Genomic DNA, 18,082 nt, shown 5'->3' with positions numbered 1-18,082 from the left:
AAACCACAAAAAGGGGCGGGACTTTCAAAAAACATCAACATGGCGCGTTATATTCTTAATATTTTATATAAACATTAATTAAGGTTATAATGCATGATGATTATGTTTCAATTAAATCTGATAATAAATGGTTAATAAACACACTTCCTGTCATAACAGCTTGTCCTATTCACTTATATCAGGAGGCAGTAGAGGGCGCCGCTGTGATTTGTATACAGACACGTCAATTCCTCCGCCATGTTGGAAGGGTCGACGTTCTGTTGGAAACCAGTGGAGGTTTTATATGCAGTATATGGTCGACCCTCATGAAATCATGTTGTAACTCGCGCTGTTTTTAGTTTTTCTCTTAACAGCTTGGTTTTAATTACAACAGGATTTATCTCCTTAATTATTTTAGCTGTGAGATTTCTCAGAGGCCTGAGCCCAACCACTAAAAAACAACACCTAAAGACAATCATTTGAAGGGGTGTCCCAAAACTTTTGGCAATATTGTGTATTTCAAACAACAAGAGTGAGCTCAGCTTCCCAAAAAGATAGCTGCACGTTTAATGTAACTTAATTCCACATAGAAGAGCTGGTAAACAATAGTCAAATCCCATTGCACAATCATATTGCATATGCGACTGCACCTTTCATTTTCATTTTTGGCCTAGGATGATTTTTCTATTCATTTTTGTCGTTTTTGTATTCATGTGTGGCAACCGTTCAATCCAGCAAATGAGTAATAGCCAGAAATGAACTTGATCTTGTATTATAGGTTAAAAAATATGGATATTTTAAATGTCCAACCCACAGGAGAGAATATACATCTATAGTATACATTTATCTCAAATTTGAACATATTTCATATTGTCTTCAATAATGAGCAAAAGTGTTAAAGTCAAATACAATATATAAATAATAATAAACCTACAAATCATGTTAATTATGTTTATAAAACATCTTAAGAATCAGTGGGATAAGGTAGACTGGGAAATTTAGAGCATTACTAATTACTAATTACTAATCACAGTACCCTGTTCATACACTTAACAAAAACCTTTTAGGGTTTACTTGAAAAAATCCTCATAGCGATGTGCACTAGCACTTTTTAAGTAAATATTTCTGCTGGAATAACAAGTACAACTCACTTAGGAGTATAAAGTAAAATGTACTTACCACTAAACATAACCTTCATGAAGATATCAAGTATTGTAGATATGTAGATCTCTATAAATGGAGAAAATTGTCAGAGTTTAATTATCTTGGTTTAACGTTGGATTCAAAGCTTAGTTTCAAAAAGCATGTAAAGAAAATGGTGAGGACTATAAAATATAACTTGATAAATTTCAGACAAATTAGACAATGTCTTCCCACTGACGTAGCTACGACTCTCATGCATGCTACAAGTTTTTCTCATTTGTCATATTGTGCGACATGTTGGGGTCAAGCAGGAGAAACAGTTATTAAACCTTTAAGATCTCTTTATAAACAGACTTTAAAAACTTTGGACAAAAAGCCTAACCAGTATCACCACAGTAGGGTTTTGGAGAAATATAATTTTTTGAGTTTCGATAATTTTAAGCTTTTTACAAATTTGTGTATGGTATATAAAATTCTAAATGGTTTGGCCCCTCCCATACTTCGTGTTTTTGTGCACCTCCGCTCTGCAGATTTTTTAAGATCTACTAGATCTTTTCGGATGAAAATTAGCCTTTTGGCTAAATTCGGTGCATTAAATGGACACATTTATGTTTATAATTGTACATGGTCCCTTTTCAAATAAAAAAAATACTTAATTATATTTAATATAAATCATAATATATGATTCATAATATATCATAAATTATATTTAATTAAACTAATTAAGTAGTCAAATTTTTACAGACAGAAACATCACTTTCATCCACATATGAAGGAAATCTTAAATGTCTGTAGAATTTCCTGTTGTGAATTAAATAAGTAGATTTTATTATATTGTTTTCTGTTGGATATTTTTAAGTATTAATTTTCTTTTGATAAATGTCCAAATAAATATAATTATTCTTTTTTCTCTGAAATTAAACACACACACACACACACACAATACAATTACACTGTTTATTTTGTAAACATTAAACAGTAATAATTCATTAGTTTCTACATAGCTACCATCATCTGGTACAGTATTTAAGGTGTGTTCAATACCAGCTGATCATTATAAACTACAAAAATCTTGGGTGGGGCAAATGTACAGAGATCCAGAGGGACTGTGATTCTTATAAGAGAAAACACACCATTCTGTGTAAGTAATGTCCAAAAGATAGGGGGGGTGGGGCTGGGTGGGGGGTAGATTTGTAATAGCAACAGGTTCATTATATAATGTTCCCCTGATATTAGACAATATTTATGTCCCTAATAGGGACTATGTATTATTTTAAAAAAATTTCTTAACTAGTTTTTCCAATTTGACTTCACCTAAACTAATCCCAGGAGGGGATTTTAACTGTGTGCTCCACCCCACTATGGATCAGTCTTCAAAAACACCCTACATCACTTCTCAAAGTCTGGACTCTGGTGAATAAAAGTGTGGATTTCCTACTTTGATAAACGCATGTCAGACTTGTAAATCATCTGTTTAGTTTTTTAATGTCTTTTTAAAGATGTTCCAAAATGAAAGCGAAGGCAAGATATTAAAAGTTTTGTTTTTGACATTGTTGTCATGACATCTAGTGTGTGTATGACGTTTGACGTAATCGGGTGACACTTCACCACAGTGAGTGATTGGATGGGTGAGGATATCAGTTTCCAGGAAAAGAAAAGTTGGTGAAGAAAATAGAGTTTTCAAAGGTAATTGGACAGAGAGGTATGCATTCATTTTGCCCAAATCCAACACAAAACCGTTCTGTTTGATTTGTAATGAGACAGTTGGAGTTGTGAAGAGTGGAAATGTCACACGCCACTACGAAACAAAACACAGACATTATGAATTTTTATGCATATAATCATTTTCAATTGTAAATAAAATGTAGGAGAAAATGTTATTATATGCATTTGGAAGTATTAACAGTTGTCATCAAAATCTACTTTCAACAGACTTAAACCATTTACATTTACAGCATTTACAAGGTGTTTGTGTTCACTTTATGAATATTTCTGCAACACAAAAGATCTCGTATTTATTTCTTTGTTTGTTTGTTTATTTATTTATTTATTTATTTATTTATTTTTTCTCTTACCAGGTAAATGCTGCTTATGATGACTTACTCCTCCATAACAATGTCAGGTGGCTGAGTAAGGGAAGAGTCTTGGAGAGGTTAGGGTCATCAGGAAAGATTTGGACATGGATTTGTCAAAGCCAGCCTTTACTTGGATTTTCTGAGGAATGATGATAGCATAGAGCTTGTGGCCTTTTTAGTGGACATAACATCTCAGCTAAATGAACTGAATCAGAGGCTCCAGGGCAAAGGCAACATGTGTGATCTGATGGCAGCAGGACTCTCCTCTGAAAGGCGGCTGGAGATCTTTAAGAGTAACATCACATGGCCACATATCCACTTTCCAACTCTTCTCCAGCAGACTAATGGCAATCACCATCATCACCATCTTTCCTTTTTGGAGAAGCTAGCTGAAAATTTCAGGGAGCGCTTTGAGGGCTTCAGTGTAGGCAGACTAGTGCTGCTCTGCATTCCATCTCCATTCCTGGTCAAGAATGTTGAGGAGTTGTCAAAAGAAACAAGAGCATCTTCCCATGGGCAAGCATGGCATCTCTGCAGACTGAACTCTGGGTCGACCTATCAGTGCGAGTCTTCTCAGTAATGAATGTTGTGAAGAACTCATACTGCAGCAGCTTGACTAATTAACATTTAGGCCAGTGTCCCCGTCTAGCAACCACTCCTTTTGTGCCATGGTTTAGGCAGCTGATGGAAGACAGACAGAGCCTTTTCTCACATTAGACTGCTCTCTATTATGTTATTTTTAGCCTGCCTCTTGAACACTTTAAATTATTTGTTTTGCCATTTGTTATTAATGTATTTTGAATGCAAAAGTCACTTTTTTCAATAATAGTATTGATTTGTTATGCATGCTTGCTTTTTAAAACCAAGTTTTATGATAACCAGTTGTTAAAAGCTGAGTCTCCTGGGCCTGAACACCTCTCTCTGCAACTGGATCCTGGATTTCCTGACTGGGAGACCTCAGTCAGTCCGGATCGGGAGCAGTATCTCCAGCACCACCACACTGAACACTGGAGCTCCTCAGGGCTGTGTGCTCAGTCCATTGCTGTTCACTCTGCTGACTCACGACTGTGCAGCAATGCACAGCTCCAACCACATCGTCAAGTTCGCTGATGACACGACCGTGGTGGGTCTCATCAGCAAGAACGACAAGTCAGCATACAGAGAGGAGGTGCAACATCTAACAGCCTGGTGCAGAACCAACAACCTCTCCCTGAACGTCGACAAGACCAAAGAGATGGTTGTTGACTTCAGGAGAGCACAGAGTGACCATTCTCCGCTGTTCATCGACAGATCCTCTGTGAAGATCATCAAGAGCACCAAATTCCTTGGTGTCCATCTGGCGGAGAACTTCACCTGGTCACTCAACACCAGCTCCATCACCAAGAAAGCCCAGCAGCGCCTCTACTTCCTGAGGAGGCTGAGGAAAGCCCATCTCCCTTCCCCCATCCCGACTTTGTTCTACAGACGGACCATCGAGAGCGTCCTGAGCAGCTGCATCACTGCCTGGTTTGGGAACTGCACTGTCTCGGATCGCAAGACCCTTCAGCGGATAGTGAGGACAGCTGAAAAGATCATCAGAGTCTCTCTCCCCTCTATCATGGACATTTACACCGCACGCTGCATCCACAAAGCCAACAGCATCGTGAATGACCCCACACACCCCTCACACACACTCTTACACACCCCACACACCCCTCACACACACTCTTCACCCTCCTGCCATCTGGAAAGAGGTACCGGAGCATTTGGGCCCTCACAACCAGACTGTGTAACAGTTTCTTTCCTCAAGCCATCAGGCTCCTCAACACCCTGGACTGAACTGTCCTACACTCTCACACACACTCTCACTCAGGACTGAACTGTATATCAACTCTCTGTCTCTCTCACACACAGATACACACATACTCTCTCTTGACTGTGTGGACGCACACACACGCACACACACAATTTATATTGTTCACACTTATTGCACTACCTCAACCTGTCATCCGCTGCTATAGTTATATTTATGTTTATTTCTATTTGCACTACCTCAACCGCTGCTGTGTATTTTTGCACAATTTTTTTTGTACAATACTTTTTTTTTTCTTTTTTATTTCACTTCATCTTATCTTATTTCACTTACATTCCAGTACACGTTCTTTTCTTTCTTTTCGGCGCTAAGTGTCCTGTGTTCTTTTGTGTTGTCTTTCTTGTATTTATTGTCTTTTGTACTGTCTTGTCTATGCTCTGTTTGCACCTAGCTGCACACTGTGGACTTTACGTGGCTAATGACAATCTTCTGTCCTAGCTCTGTGGTGTTGTTTTTATGTTGAACTTTGTTGTTGTATGTTTATGTAGCACCAGGTCCTGGAGAAACGTTGTTTCATTTCACTATGTACTGCGTCAGCTATATGTGGTTGAAATGACAATAAAGCTTCTTGAATCTTGAATCTTCCAGAACTTGGACATTGATGAAAATTCATATTTGGACCTTCGAATGTCCCTGCCCTACAAAATAACTAAATCCGCCATGTCTATTAATACTTTTTTGAGACATATACATTTCCTGATCTCTGACGTTTCTTATATCCAAGCCATAAGCAGTTCTCTTTTTTTCCCCAGTGCATCGTTCATATCCACTTTGGGAGTCTTTAAAAGGCTATATTATGGGGGAAATAATCTCATTTTCATCGAGGGAGAGGGGAAAAAAAGAAACCATCAACTAAATGATCTTTTAATCAAATTAAACAATTAGACTTGAAATGTGCAATTAAGCCCTCACCTGACATTTTTAAGGAAAGAACAAAGCTACAGACAGAGAGTGATCTAATAACATCTGAACAGACAGAAAGACTTTTGCTCCAATCTCGCTCTAAATTATAGAAACTTTCGGACAAATGTGGGAAAATTCTTGCTCAACAAATAAGACAGTACTTAACTACAAATACTATAACATCTATTCGTAGGGATGATGGCAGGATCTCCAAGGATGAGTTGGAAATCATTTCGGTCTTTGAACAATTCTATACAGCCCTGCATTCGTCTGAAATTGATTATAACTGTTCTGAACTTGATTCTTTTTTTAATTCCATTAAAATGCCCCAAATTCCCTCTGAGGATAATGCAGAATTGGAGAGAATTCTTAACCCTTTCATGCACAACATTGATATAAACAGTGGCGGGCCGTGCATTTCAGACCTAGGCCTTCACTGGTGTCCTAACTGAATTAATCCACCTTCATAGCATCACTATAGATACTAATCAACTATTAAATAACAAAGTAAAAAAGAAATTAGTCTACAGTATTTCACACCTCACAAGGAATAGTCAATTTTATTAGGGTTACTTTTCTCAAAAAAGTCATTCTTGATGCCGTATGCAGCAAACTGCAATCTCCGGAGGACGCAGCATCTGAAATGAGACACAGTGAATATAGAAACACTGTATAACAGTGCGCTGTGTCACAGGCTCTTGTAGAGAACATGAATAAAATTACATTACATATAGCAAAAAAAACACATTAACACAATTCAGTCTCACAAGTTTCCTTTCACTGCAGCAAAAAAAAACAAAACCACAGTCCACCCCGGGGATCTGGAATGAAGGCAAACTGAAAACCCAGAAAAAAAGAAAACCCAAAAGCATAAATGGTTCCTGAAAAAGCTTACCAACTATTTTGAAGAATCAAAAGGATTTTCTTAAAATGTCCGCCTTGAAAATGCATTTGTAAGGATGTCCGTGACCAAATCGATTTCTTCTCCTCTGTCAGCCATTGTGAGATAAAATATATATATTTTATTTAGTTTATGTGGTTCGCCGCCTCTGACTACTCCAATTATCCAATCACAAGACATGAAATTGCTGACGTAATCGTATGCCTGCTAGATGACCCCGTGACGCCAACTCGAAATCTGATTGGTTAATGGAGCAGTTTCATTGCCACTCATTTTAATCTACGGGCGCCTGCACTATTGATTCTGAAGGCCTTAGAGCTGGGCAACACATGATGTCAGCCACTGGCTGAAATATGATTGGATAAATACTCTTATCATAAATATACACTACTGGAAGCAGCGCAACCAAGAGAAAAGCTATGAAATGTAGAGAATAGACTATTGGGAATAATTTAATACACATTCATGGAAAAATATATTAAATATATTAACATGCAAGTCAGTGATTCAGATCACTGCTGTTTGCTGGCCCTGACAGTCCGCCACTGGTATTGAGTGACCCTCAGCTCCATGATAAAGATCTTTGATTCAGTCATGTGACAAAAACATCTGGTGAGCAAGAGGCTGATTTTTTTATATAATAGGGTGAATTTGCATAAACATCCTTCAGCTGTTAGATTTCATAGTTTCAGGAGTCCTTCTTGAAAACAAGTGTGCTGCTGCCCCCTACAGATGATTTTTATATTTAGGAGTTTGTAGTAATGATGCTGCAGAAAACATGTACATTTCATGTGATCTCTTGTCAGGTTCTGTGCTGCTGAACAGACTCTGTGTTTCTAAATTCAGGAAATTAACCACTGACCTGTAGTGTTCCTGCAGCTGGTATCACAAATAGGAGGAATAAAAGCATGAATAGTACAGTATATAGTCACAACTAGTCATCAGAATCATTGTCCTAGAGCATTGTCCATGTAAATGTGATAGATTACAATGGGGATTATTTTTATTAATATTAATAACTGCTAAAAAAAAAGATTGGAATAGAGAGAAAGATCTGAGTGCTGAGTGTGAATGGATGTTTATAATAAATGTCTCTGGGGTGCAGCTTCCTGCTGAGGGAATATTTACAGCTCATGAGGACGTGCTTGTGTAAGTTTTTGTACAGCTCTGGAGTCTGTTGTGTCAGTGTGACTCTCGTGCACAGTAATAAACTGCCGTGTCTTCAGCTTTCAGACTCTTCACTTCTAGGTTCAGCATGTTTTTACTGGTGTATTTAGTGATGGAGAACTGGCCCTGCAGTGACTGAGCGAATGCAGTGCTAGTGCCACTGTCAATGTATCCGATCCACTCCAGTCCTTGTCCTGGTTTCAGACGGATCCAGTGCATGGTGTAGCTGCTCATTGAGAATCCAGAGACAGTACAGGACAGAGTGACCGACTCTCCAGGTCTCTTTACTACAGAAGCAGAGGAGGTCAGGGACTGTCCATAAGAATCTGGAAGAGAAGAGTAGAACTAGGTAATGTTATGTTATAATGATTAGAATACTAATAACCTTCATATGAAAAAACATAAACTTACATGAAATGAGTATCAATAAAATACACTGTCCTAAAATCATCCTTCTCTGAGTTCTGCTTCACCCAGATTTAAAGTGTATGGGAGTGTTATCTATCACAGAGCTCACTGGAAACTAGAGCAGCCAAGAACATGCTGTTTATACACGACTCTATTTGAATAGGGAGTGTCCATGACCACTATGGAGGTGTTCAATCCACAACCACACACTGCTCACTGTATAGGTCAACTATATTATATTTAAGTCTGAATTTTGTGGTATTTGGTGTAGAATGTAATCAGGGTTTCACAAGTGTTTAGAGATTTCAGATTGTTTAAATCATCAGTATAACATGTCATCCTCTCCCCTTAAAATCATCTTAAAATCAAATTTGAAATTTATAAAAACAGTTTGGTTTAAAACACACATTTTTTAGATGATTAATCAAACTACATGAAGATTTCTGTATCCAGAAAATTATAGCAAACAGGGTTTAGATGATGGCAAATGGGCTAGATTATGGCCGCCCTTTAACTGACCGCACTGTCGCTGCTCTGCATCAGTCAAGTTCTCGTGTTTTTCTGCATGTTTAGTTGCATAGTGGTAACTCAAACTGTAATTTATAAAAACAGCAATCTGTATTTCACAAACAAAGCATACAACTTTACATCTGACTTCAGTAAATAAATACTTAGAAGTCCATAACTTGTTACGTGAGCTGACATTTTTGAGGGCAAACAGCTAACTGTCATCTGTGAAGGTGTGTAGACACACATGTACATAAATTTTAAAAAAGTAATTGCCTTAAAAATAATAGCTATGCAATTGTATGGTAAAGGGGATCTTGGTGATAGCACCAGTGTTCAAGCAAATGAATCAGTGGTCAGAACCCTTGTATGCTGGTCGGGTCTGTGGGACCCGTTTTCATTATTTATCAAAAGAAAAATGATACGATTAATTATTTTTTCAAACTCAAACTCATTGGCCTTGGGTCATTTTCTGTGAAGAACATATATCAGAACACATTTTCAATGACCACACACTGTACACCCCCCCTACACATTTATATTATATACGGGATGTTTGGGTCCACTGGACCCGGGGCTAATAAATGTGTGGAAATTGGTCCTGTGTACGTACACTGTCCTCCTCCTGTCTGGGCCTGCTGTTTCTATGTGTGTGTGTGTGTGTGTGTGCCTAATGTCACAAGTGATGAGCAGCTGATGCCATTTTGGGGCTGTTGCCCCTTTTAGGCAGTATATACCATCTAAACCTGCAAAATATGGTGTAAAGATCTGGGCTGCCTGTGATGCCACTTCCTCATATGCTTGGGACTTCAACAAGTCTACACAGGGAAACCTGATGGAGAAGCCGCTGAGAAGAGTCAAGGAATGAGAGTTGTCCTGGACATGACTCAGTGGACACAACATCACATGCGACAATTTTTTACATTGCTCAAACTGGAACAGGAACTCCTAAAGAGGAAGCTGACCATGGTGGGAACGATACGAAAAAACAAGTCTGATCACCCATCACCAACTGCTGACAAAGACCAAGCCTGTCACCTGTACACGTCTGACACATCCCTGGTATCCTATGTTCCAACGAAAGGCAAGAATGTGGTACTCATAAGTGTGCTGCACAGGGATGGGAGAATCTGTGGCCAGGAGCATCAAAAACCAGAGATCATCATGGATTATAATGCCACAAAAGGTGGGGTGGACAACATGGGCAAGCTGGTGACTGCCTACAGCTGCAAACGGAGGACCCTATGCTGGCCACTGGTGATATTCTTTGACATATTGGACATCTCAGCGTACAACGGTTTTGGCAACCTGATGGCGCTGAACCCAGAGTGGAACCGATGGAAGCTCCAGAGGAGACGCCTCTTTTTTGAGGAACTGGGAAAGGCAATTTTGGTGAGAAAGGTGAGACCTCAAATCCAGAGAAGACAACATGTTCCAAGAACCCCAGCATCTGCAGCCATCATAAGGAGGATTCAGGAGAAGAATGCTGGTGCCCCATCCACCCAATCTACAGAACCACCATCAACAGAGCCTGAAGTGTGTGTGTGTGTGTGATGCTAACACACATGCCTTGCAATTGTGAGGTGTTAATGTTAGGTGTTCCTGATCTTTTCAGCGTTCTAGGGTGCAGCCAGCAAACAACAAAAAGAAGCGCTGTGAAGTGTGTGGACCCAAGATGGACAGAATAACACAATATGCATGCATCAAGTGCAAAAAGTGTATATGCAACACACACAGTAAAACTCTGCCCCTCATGTGTTGTATAGGATGGTATGAAAAGGCAATGTGTTCAATGGGGCTGATGTGTTGTCTAGACTGACATGGTTACTGTATTCAGCTAATGTTGTGTTAACTGACCTGAATGGGTTACAGTTCTAATGAACTTCAAATAAATAAGAATCAGTAGTTATGAAAAACCTTGCTTCATTTGTAAATTTGTTGAATTGTTTTGTCATATCCTGTTTATAATTGATATTTCTTTTTTTTAATTACATTTTATTAAAAAAACAAAATAAAAACAAGCAGCAATGTATTTCATTAATGTGATCTAACAAAGGGAAAGGGCAAATATTAACCATATATGTTGTTTATATTGCTTGTAATTGGGATAAAGTAAACATCTGTTGAGTATTTTAACATAAAATTGTGTGATTGTGTTAAATTAAAGACCCAAAAAAGTCCACCAGACCCACGAACATTGGCTGAGTAACAAAAATATGAACACCATACAAGGGTTAAGTCTTTTATAACCATGTCTTTATGATGGAGGTTGTTCTTCACTCTCAGTGTCCAACTCTGAAGTCATTTGAAGAAAAAATTAAGACTGTAAAGATATGTGAAGTTAATAAATTCACATACTTATTAAAATGTCCTTTGGTGCTTAAATTAGTTTGTGTTTAGTTAGTTGAGTGAAAATCTAAGTTAAATTTAGTAAATTTAGTAAAAGTAAATGCTGTTTAATTGTGAACTGGTGAGAAAATGTTTTTTCAGTCTTAGTGTTTTTTAGTACAAATAGATTATGAAAATATGAGCTCAGTGTATGATTACAGTACACATGTGTTTTTGTAGTGACACTTAAGGAAATGCATCAGTGTGGTCTCCGTGCACAGTAATACACAGCTGTGTCTTCAGTCTGCATGTTCTGTCCTCTCAGAGTCACCGTGCTGCTGGAGGCATCTTTAGAAATACTGAACTTGCTTTTTAGAGACTCTTTATGAATAATGCTTCCACCCCCCAAATGTAGTTTATCCATTCCAGAGTTTTCCCTGCAGGTTGTCGAATCCAACCTGTGGCGTAGCTGTCATCAGTAACTGAGTAACCGGATACTTTACAGCTGAGGGTTAAAGAATCTCCAGGCTTTAACATCACTGAGGTGTCCTGAGTGAGCTCTACTGCACATTCCACATCTGAAAAAAAGAGATGTCACAATTTCAGTAAAAATGTATGTACAGTAGGTTATAACTGCAGTAATTTACTAGCAGCTCTGAGTTCATTACTGAAGTGAAACTCACAGGATGAAGCTGCCAGCAGCAGCAGAACTGGAAGGAACATCTTTTATCTAAAAGCAGTGCTAAACTCTCCAGAGCCCACAGTGACCGTGGCTGATATTTCTCTATATGTAGCTGTAAGGGGAACATTTTGCATATTCATTTACATATTGTTATGATGGTGTTCTGCAGCTTTTAATAATCACAGTGAAAAATTTTCTTTGGTGCTTACGTTACTTTATATTTATTTAAAACTGGATAAGTAAAGTTAAATTCATGATGTAAATGACTTTTAAACTCTAAACTGTTTACATAGTTCTCACTCTGTCATAATGTGAAATATTTCTGTGTTTTAAACAGCATGTAGGGAAAATATTTATACTGACTGGATCTCATTACACAGACTCCTGAAGGATGCAGGAAAGCTACACTGTTGTGTGTGTTGCTTATATTTTTATTGCATGAATTCTGAATTGAAGTATGGAACTTTGCATCAGTGTAAATGTCCCGACAATGTTCACAACAATCTAAATTAATAGATTAACTCAGATACTTAGATACTCATTTAGATTAAACATTTAGATTGTTTGACCTCCATTAAAATGAAAAAGTGGGTTTGTCATGTAACTATAGCAAGTATGTGTTTTTGTACTGATGTCTAAGGGCAAGTATCACTGTGTGTCACGGGCACAGTAATAAACTGCAGTGTCTTCTGTCTTCATGCTGTTCATCTGCAGATACACCTGCTTCTTACTGTCATCTCTGGAGATGGTGAAGCGGCCCTGAACAGTGCTGGAGTAATATATGTAACTACTACTACTGTAGATGCTTGCAACCCATTCCAGTCCTTTTCCAGGCGCCTGTCTGATCCAAGCCAGGTAATAGCCACTAATGTCTAATCCAGAGGCTGTGCAGGTCAGTTTATGAGACTGATCAGGTTTGATGATCACTGGATCAGACTCGGTCAGTGTCTGACTGCAGGAATCTGCAAGAACATACAAACATTTGTGTTCATGTTAAAAAAGCAAATATGAAAAATCCTTAAAATGATTCTCTATATGAAATAAATAATAATACTAACAATGAATAAACATTGCTAGAGTAAAGTAACTCAGAACACTGCCTAGTCCCATCTCAAAGAATTAAAATGATTCCTGCTGCTGTAAATGAACACAAACTGCTGGTATGTTGTTGGGCTGAATGTTTCAGCATAAATGGTTCAAATGCAGGATTTCATTTGCATGACACGCCCACTAGAGATATAAAAACATTCACAGATGAACAGCCGAGACGAAGCTTACTGTATGTTTCACATTTTCAGGTCATTAACTGTTATTCTTGTGGTATTTTCTAGTGTGCCCTAACACTCCTGCTGCTTGTATTGAAGTATTATTGCACTATGCTAAGCATAAATACACAAACTTTCCTGATCCTGCTCATTTATCATTTATTTTCTAAATATTTTATAAAACCCCAAAAAGTGAGTATAACTGTAGAATTTATAAAATAAACTGAATATTGTTGTTAAATATAGATCACTTTTGCAGAGTCCCAAAAAAGCAATTATCTGTTATTTGAGTTAAATGAAGCTGGAGAATGATTAGAGTGTTTAAAGAGAGAGATGCTGAATGTGTTAAAATATACTGAGAAGGGCTTCTTTACAAAGACTGACATCTAGAGGCATAAAAACAAACAAGTAGAGAATTATAATTTAATAATAATTTATACTGTATCCTGGAATGAGGGTTTCGTTGAAAAAAAAAATGTAAATCTGATTTTACAGACATTGTATAATTTTAACAGAAATACAACACACCTGCTTAGCTAACAATAACTAAAAATGCTCTATGAAAAGAATTTATAACTAATTACAAACTTTGACAACAAATTATGATGAACATAAGATCATTGGCATTTTGGCTTCTCGATAAATGCAAACGAAATGCTACCAGATATCTAAATGTTATATTTTGATGTTAAATAAATTCCTGATTCTAATTATTGTATAATACACATGATGTTTAAGGTAAAAAAAAAACAGTCTACCTATTACATTAGGAAATATCACAGCTATATCCAGCAGCCCCTTCAACCTGTACACCAAAACAGGAAAAGAGCCATTTTGCGTGCGCTAACATTATATAAACTCTGTCCCTGACTACACCTCAATAAAGCCTGATGACCAAAGAGCAGATCCCACCAGTACAGCCTCAAGAGCAAACATGCTGCTTGTTTATTTCCTGGTGCTGTGCATATCTGCATCTTGTAAGTTCACACATTTGTTTAAAGCATCTATCGTTGTACTTTGTGTAATTGTTCTTGAGATTTTTTAGAGAAATTTGATTAATATGTACTTTTTACATTTTTTATTGCAGTTGATTTTGGCACAATCAATTTTGCTCAGCCAGGTCATGTGAATGTCCAGCCTGGACAGGCTTTGACCATTGTCATGCTACTGGGAAAAATATACAGTGGATTGGAGTCATTTGTAGCAGTGGAAGCACAGGGTACACAGAGTCACTGAAAGACAGGTTCAGCATCACACAGGACACCTCCAGTAACACGGTGACTCTCCATGGTCAGAATCTGCAGATGGAAGACACAGCTGTGTATTATTGTGTGCGCTACCATAACACAATGATACAGAAAACTGCAGTGCCTGTACAAAAACCTCCTCAGATCAGCCTGGTGCCTTTTATTATTGTCACAATGTTTACCTTCTGACCTCAACATTTATCTTCTTATTAAATGTCTTAGTCAGATCAATATACTGTAATTGCATAAGATAGAGTGTTTTTTTACATATACTTTTTATTAGTCTCCATATAATAAAAAAATTCAGGAAATATTGCTTGTTTCAGATGATCTTCTAAACACAGAGGCGAGTCATAGAGATCAGTATGAGTCTCATTGATAATGACATTGAGCTCTCTTTCTTAGTTTTGTGAACAACTACTTGCATAGGTCTCACACTTCAAAACAGTATGAAAGGAGAACTTCAATACTGACAGAAGCTCATTACAGACTTAAAGAATTTAATATCAATGTCAATTTCAAACCCATGTGTATTATGGTGCTGTGGTATTGTGTATATTCAGACATGAATTAAATAATCTTACAAAAGTATTGTATCACAGTCCAGACAATGTTCACAGCAGTCCAGTAAAAGTCAGCATGTAAGTCAAAGACACTGTAAACATTTGGCTTGTTGACTTCCATGAATCCACTGCTTTTGAAAATGTGGGTTTGTCATGTGACTAAAGCAAGTATGTGTTTTTGTCCTGATGTCTAAGGGCAAGTATCACTGTGGTACATGGTTACAAAAATAAACTGCAGTGTTTTCTGTCCTCTTGCTGTTTATCCTGAGATACACCTGCTTCTTACTGTTGTCTCTGGAGATGGTGAAGCATCCCAAAACTGGAATCCCTTTTGCAATCAATTCCAGTCCTTTTCCAGGTGCCTGTCTGATCCAAGACATCTAAGAGGCACCAAAGTCAAATCCAGAGGCTGTGGATTTGAGCCTTTAAACCTCAAAATGTTGGGTGGATGTGTGTGAGTAAAGAGAGAGCAACCATCACAGGCCTTAAAGCTATATTTAATTCATAAGGAAGAGATTCATCTGATGGAGGACATGTTGATCGTATGTGGAAAGTGGAAATAGTATTTATTATTTATATATTATTATTTTTATTAAATACTAAATTTATCTTTGAGGATTATTATCATAATGGAAGAATTGTACATCTCAAAAGTCATGTCAAAATGCTTTTACACATGATCACACTAATTCTAATTTGTTTAGGTGATTATTGTTAGCCAAAGACACTACAGTATATAGAGTTCAGGATAGTGATATGATTATATTAGTGTTTATGATGTGCAGCAATATTAGAGATAATATTGGTTTTAAATCAACATTACTGACAACATTACTAACTCTTTGATCTCATTTGTGGGATTATTGTTTTTATATTAAGACTTCTATAGATCAGTGTTGTGTCTTGTGGACATTCTGTTATAATGAACACTGGATGAGGAGTTTTTGTACAGGGATGTTGTTTATTTGTCTCACTGTGGTTCACGAGCGCAGTAATACACAGCTGTGTCTTCAGTCTGCATGTTCTGTCCTGTTAATGTCACTGTGCTGCTGGACGTGTCTCTGGAAACCTGAAACCTGCTTTTCAGTTTCTCACTGTAGTAAGTGCCACCGCTACCACATATATGTCCGATCCACTCCAGAGTTTTTCCTGCAGGTTGTCGTATCCAGCCTGTACAGTAGCTGCTATCAGTTAATGAATATCCAGACACTTTACAGGTCAGAGTCAGTGACTGACCAGGAGTTAATACTGTGGATCCGGTCTGGATCAGCTCAACACAGTGAACACCTGTTAAAGAAAAGTTATTTTAATGATGTAAAAGTGAAAAGCTTTAAGGAATCAAAACTGTATTACATGTCAAATGTAAAAACACTTACAGTGTACGGCTGCCAGCAGCAGCAGCAGTAGGGATGTAGAGATCATGGTGTGTGTTGAAGCAGAAGAAGTAAAAGCTGTTGGTCTTCGTTGCTTAAATATATAACAGGGAAGGACATTTGCATAGAGACACTCCTTATCTTAGGCTAAAAAGATTTTGAATTCTTTTATAGGAGAAAAGCTTTTCTTAAACATTTCTAATCTTTCTTATTTTAAATACCTAAAAGTATGGAAACCACATAATATAGTATAAATAAGATAACAGAAAGAAGGGATAAAAAAAGTTTGGTGTGTGCTGTTACAAGAAAATGATCAGTGACAGTGCCGTGATGTCAGAGCTCACACCTTGAAGTTATTATTTTTTTTCCTAATACAACCTAAATCAGCGTTTTTACTTTAATTATAATATCCCAGTTGTATTAAGTGCTGAACAATATGTTGTACATTTATTTTGTTCATAATTATATTCTATTATATTGTGAAATGTCTGTAAAACATTTAATTTCCCATTATCACTTATGTTATAGCAGCTATATACAGTTGCTTCTTCACTAGACTCTCTCTTTTCTCTTTCTTGAAGTTAATAAGACAATTTGTTATTGAGAATCCACAAATAGCAAAGCTCTCCACTTTGTTGTGCTTGAAAACTTGACTGATGTTTTTTTTTTATTTGATTACTGATTTGCAGTGGCGGGCCGTGCATCTCGCACCTAGGCCTTCACTGGTGTCCTTCCTGAATTAATCCACCTCTATACCATCATTATGACGCCACCATGGACATCGCTAGCCCATTTTAGGGGAGCTTTAGCCCCCCTAACATTTCTACTCAGCCCTCCTAAAATTCAGCGATTCTCCATAAACTGTACACAAATTCTTGATTGCCTCAGTCCCCTTTAAACTTCATATGAAACGGCGGCAGACCCGTCTTTCAGCTCGTTCCATTTGCAGACCGCGGCGTCGCAGAGCGAGGATCAGAGGACAAGTGTGTGTGTGTGTGAGTGTGTGTGTGTATGTGTGTGTGAGTGTGTGTGATCAGGCTTATTCAGTACTCAAATGTGATACACATCTATGCAATACAGTGGAATGCTGTATACTGGAATACTATTATACCCTACAGCCCCCCTTAAATGAAAATTCTAGAATCGCTCCTGGATGCCACAGCAATAGATACTAATGAACTGTTAAATAGCAAAGTAAAAAAGAAATTAGTCTACAGTATTTCACACCTCACAAGGAACAGTCAATTTTATTATGGTTACTTTTCTCAAAAAAGACATTCTTGATGCCTTAAGCAGCAAACTGCAATCTCCGGAGGACGCAGCATCCGAAATGAGACACAGTGAATATAGAAACAATGTATATGGGCGGGTCGCTGCCTCTGACTACTCCAATTATCCAATCAAAGGACGGGAAATTGCTGACGTAATCGTATGCCTGCTAGATGGCCCCAGTGACGCCAACTCAAAATCTGATTGGTTAACGTAACAATTTCATTGCCACTTATTTTAAGCTCCAGGCGCCTGCACTATTAATTCTGAAGGCCTTAAGGCAGATTTTCATTCTGGGAACACATGATGTCAGCCACTGGCTGAAATATGATTGGATAAATATTCTTATCATAAATATACACTACTGGAAGCAGCGCAACCAAGAGAAAAGCTCTGAAATGTAGAGAATAGACTATTGGG

General features: G+C 37.7%; 2 pseudogenes and 1 gene segment (V, D, J or C); 1 reads left to right on the top strand and 2 right to left on the bottom strand.

Annotated features, from left to right (window-relative positions):
• Positions 1-9,487: 9,487 nt before the first annotated feature.
• LOC131370467 (piggyBac transposable element-derived protein 4-like) lies at positions 9,488-11,144 on the top strand (annotated as a pseudogene).
• A 378-nt stretch (positions 11,145-11,522) lies between these two features.
• LOC131370455 (probable non-functional immunoglobulin heavy variable 3-38-3) lies at positions 11,523-11,986 on the bottom strand (annotated as a pseudogene).
• A 4,004-nt stretch (positions 11,987-15,990) lies between these two features.
• On the bottom strand, positions 15,991-16,442 carry LOC131370832 (Ig heavy chain V region 914-like). The segment is given in 2 exon segments: positions 15,991-16,307; positions 16,397-16,442. Coding segments are annotated over 2 exon segments (363 nt in total).
• Positions 16,443-18,082: the final 1,640 nt, after the last annotated feature.

The sequence above is a fragment of the Hemibagrus wyckioides genome, linkage group LG02 (genome assembly GCF_019097595.1).
Source record: "Hemibagrus wyckioides isolate EC202008001 linkage group LG02, SWU_Hwy_1.0, whole genome shotgun sequence".
In the NCBI taxonomy this organism is placed as follows: Eukaryota; Metazoa; Chordata; class Actinopteri; order Siluriformes; family Bagridae; genus Hemibagrus; species Hemibagrus wyckioides.
The sequence above is the reverse complement of the archived record's forward strand: the minus strand, read 5'-3'. Positions and strand labels throughout refer to the sequence as shown.